This window comes from Leuciscus leuciscus (assembly GCF_965113295.1).
Source record: "Leuciscus leuciscus genome assembly, chromosome: 20".
Lineage (NCBI taxonomy): Eukaryota > Metazoa > Chordata > Actinopteri > Cypriniformes > Leuciscidae > Leuciscus > Leuciscus leuciscus.
The window spans coordinates 2,553,255-2,554,857 of NC_138744.1; the positions used below are offsets into that span (position 1 = coordinate 2,553,255).

A 1,603-nucleotide genomic window follows, 5' to 3' on the forward strand; every position below is an offset into this window, starting at 1 on the left:
CTACCTTCAACAATAAGGGTGTCCTCCCTTGAGATGTAGCCACACCCTCCAGTGTCATATTGCATCAACCAAAACCATTTTATCATTTAAAGAAATAGTGTATCTTTAATTAAAGGCCATTGTCATGCTCTTAAAGGGTTAACCCATTGAGCACAGTAAATCAAACTAAACGGCCCACTTCGCCTGCATTCACCCTACATTTATTTTTAAGAGTACATTTACTATTGGAAGCTATGGCCAAAAAGCCTCTGAAAAGAGCAAGAAAAAAAAACATGGGAATGTTCAGGTTATGAAATATACTTTAATGTAGGACACATACAAAGAATACACAAGGAAAAATCATGATTATCCTATTTGAGTCTGCCCTCCCACCATATCCGACTCCCTCATCTGTGACTCCCTCCACATGGTTTCTTGGGGAACGGTCCGGTCTTCTCCCACAGACTTGGAGTAGTAATACCAATCACACCGAGAGCAATTATCTCTCCAGCATTCCCACTGAGTTTACTCTCCTCATCTGAACCCATTCCCAGATCATCCTCCTTCTCATGAACCACCACCGCACGTCCCAGAATGGAATAAGGCCCAAAGAGCTTGGCGTCTGGAAGCGTCAGGAACTGCCTTATAACTCCTCGCTCGGAAGCAAAGTTGCCCAGGTCTCCAGGATGATGAGGGTGGTCAACGCCGTTTGGATTATAATGAGGACCAACAGTGATGCAGCCTTGACTGAGGTCTCCATACTGATGGATGTGCATGGCACGCTCTTGACGATCGGTGGCAGGCAAACCACGGAGGTTGATTTTCACTTCTAAATCTCCATTGGGGAAGAGCTGCTTGAAGAGGATTTGCCCAAAGATCTTTGGCTGGTTACGTGGCAAATTGGGGCTGGGAGTTACTTCACAAGTGGCATAGATTGTGTTGTCGAACTCCACGACTTCCGGCTGTGGAGCTTCAGGCAAACAAGCTGGATATTTGGAGAACTCTCCTCCTTGTATATGCAGCGCCAGCAATATCAGAGGGAATATTAGGATGATTTTCTCCATGTTGATCTTTAAAGCCTACAATGAAGAGTGGATTCAGTCAAATCATGCCGTTTGGTTTAAGGATGTAATATTTTTGATAAAAGGTCAAAGCTTTGAGAATGGAAGTTGCATTAGGTAAAATAGCACAACCAGATTAGTTTGAAAACATTACATTCTTGCACTTAAGTATATTTTTTATAGCTTTATTTTCAATAATATGTACTTCTTTTTAAAGCATGCTAAAGTGTACTTTTTTCACAAGGACAGGTCAAATAAAAGACAAGATCTATACTTTTGCCTAAACTAACTTTTTTTTAGTTGTACTAAATCAAGTCAGTTGATGGAGAAAATGGAATGGAGAAAAAAACAAAACACAAGCCTAAAACAGCAAAGGTGCATTACCGTATAGCTGAAAAGTTGTCCTCAATCCGTGTGGAGCCTGAATAGTGCAGTCACAAAAACACTACAACGCTTAATCCGTGTGCAGTCCTGACCTGGGGTTGAGAGAATCACACTTTTGGCTGCTCTTTTAGGAACTCATGTTGAGCTACAAGTTAACCATGATAGTCTGTTAGTCACTA

The 1,603-nt window shown here is 41.7% G+C and overlaps 1 protein-coding gene across 1 annotated transcript; it reads right to left on the reverse strand.

Moving 5' to 3' along the window:
• Positions 1-386: 386 nt before the first annotated feature.
• On the reverse strand, positions 387-1,043 carry LOC309484611 (extracellular superoxide dismutase [Cu-Zn]-like; the record flags this gene model as incomplete). The annotated part of the gene is made up of 1 exon (XM_082150935.1): positions 387-1,043. One exon carries the CDS (start codon positions 1,041-1,043, stop codon positions 387-389), a length of 657 nt encoding a protein of 218 aa, XP_082007061.1.
• Positions 1,044-1,603: the final 560 nt, after the last annotated feature.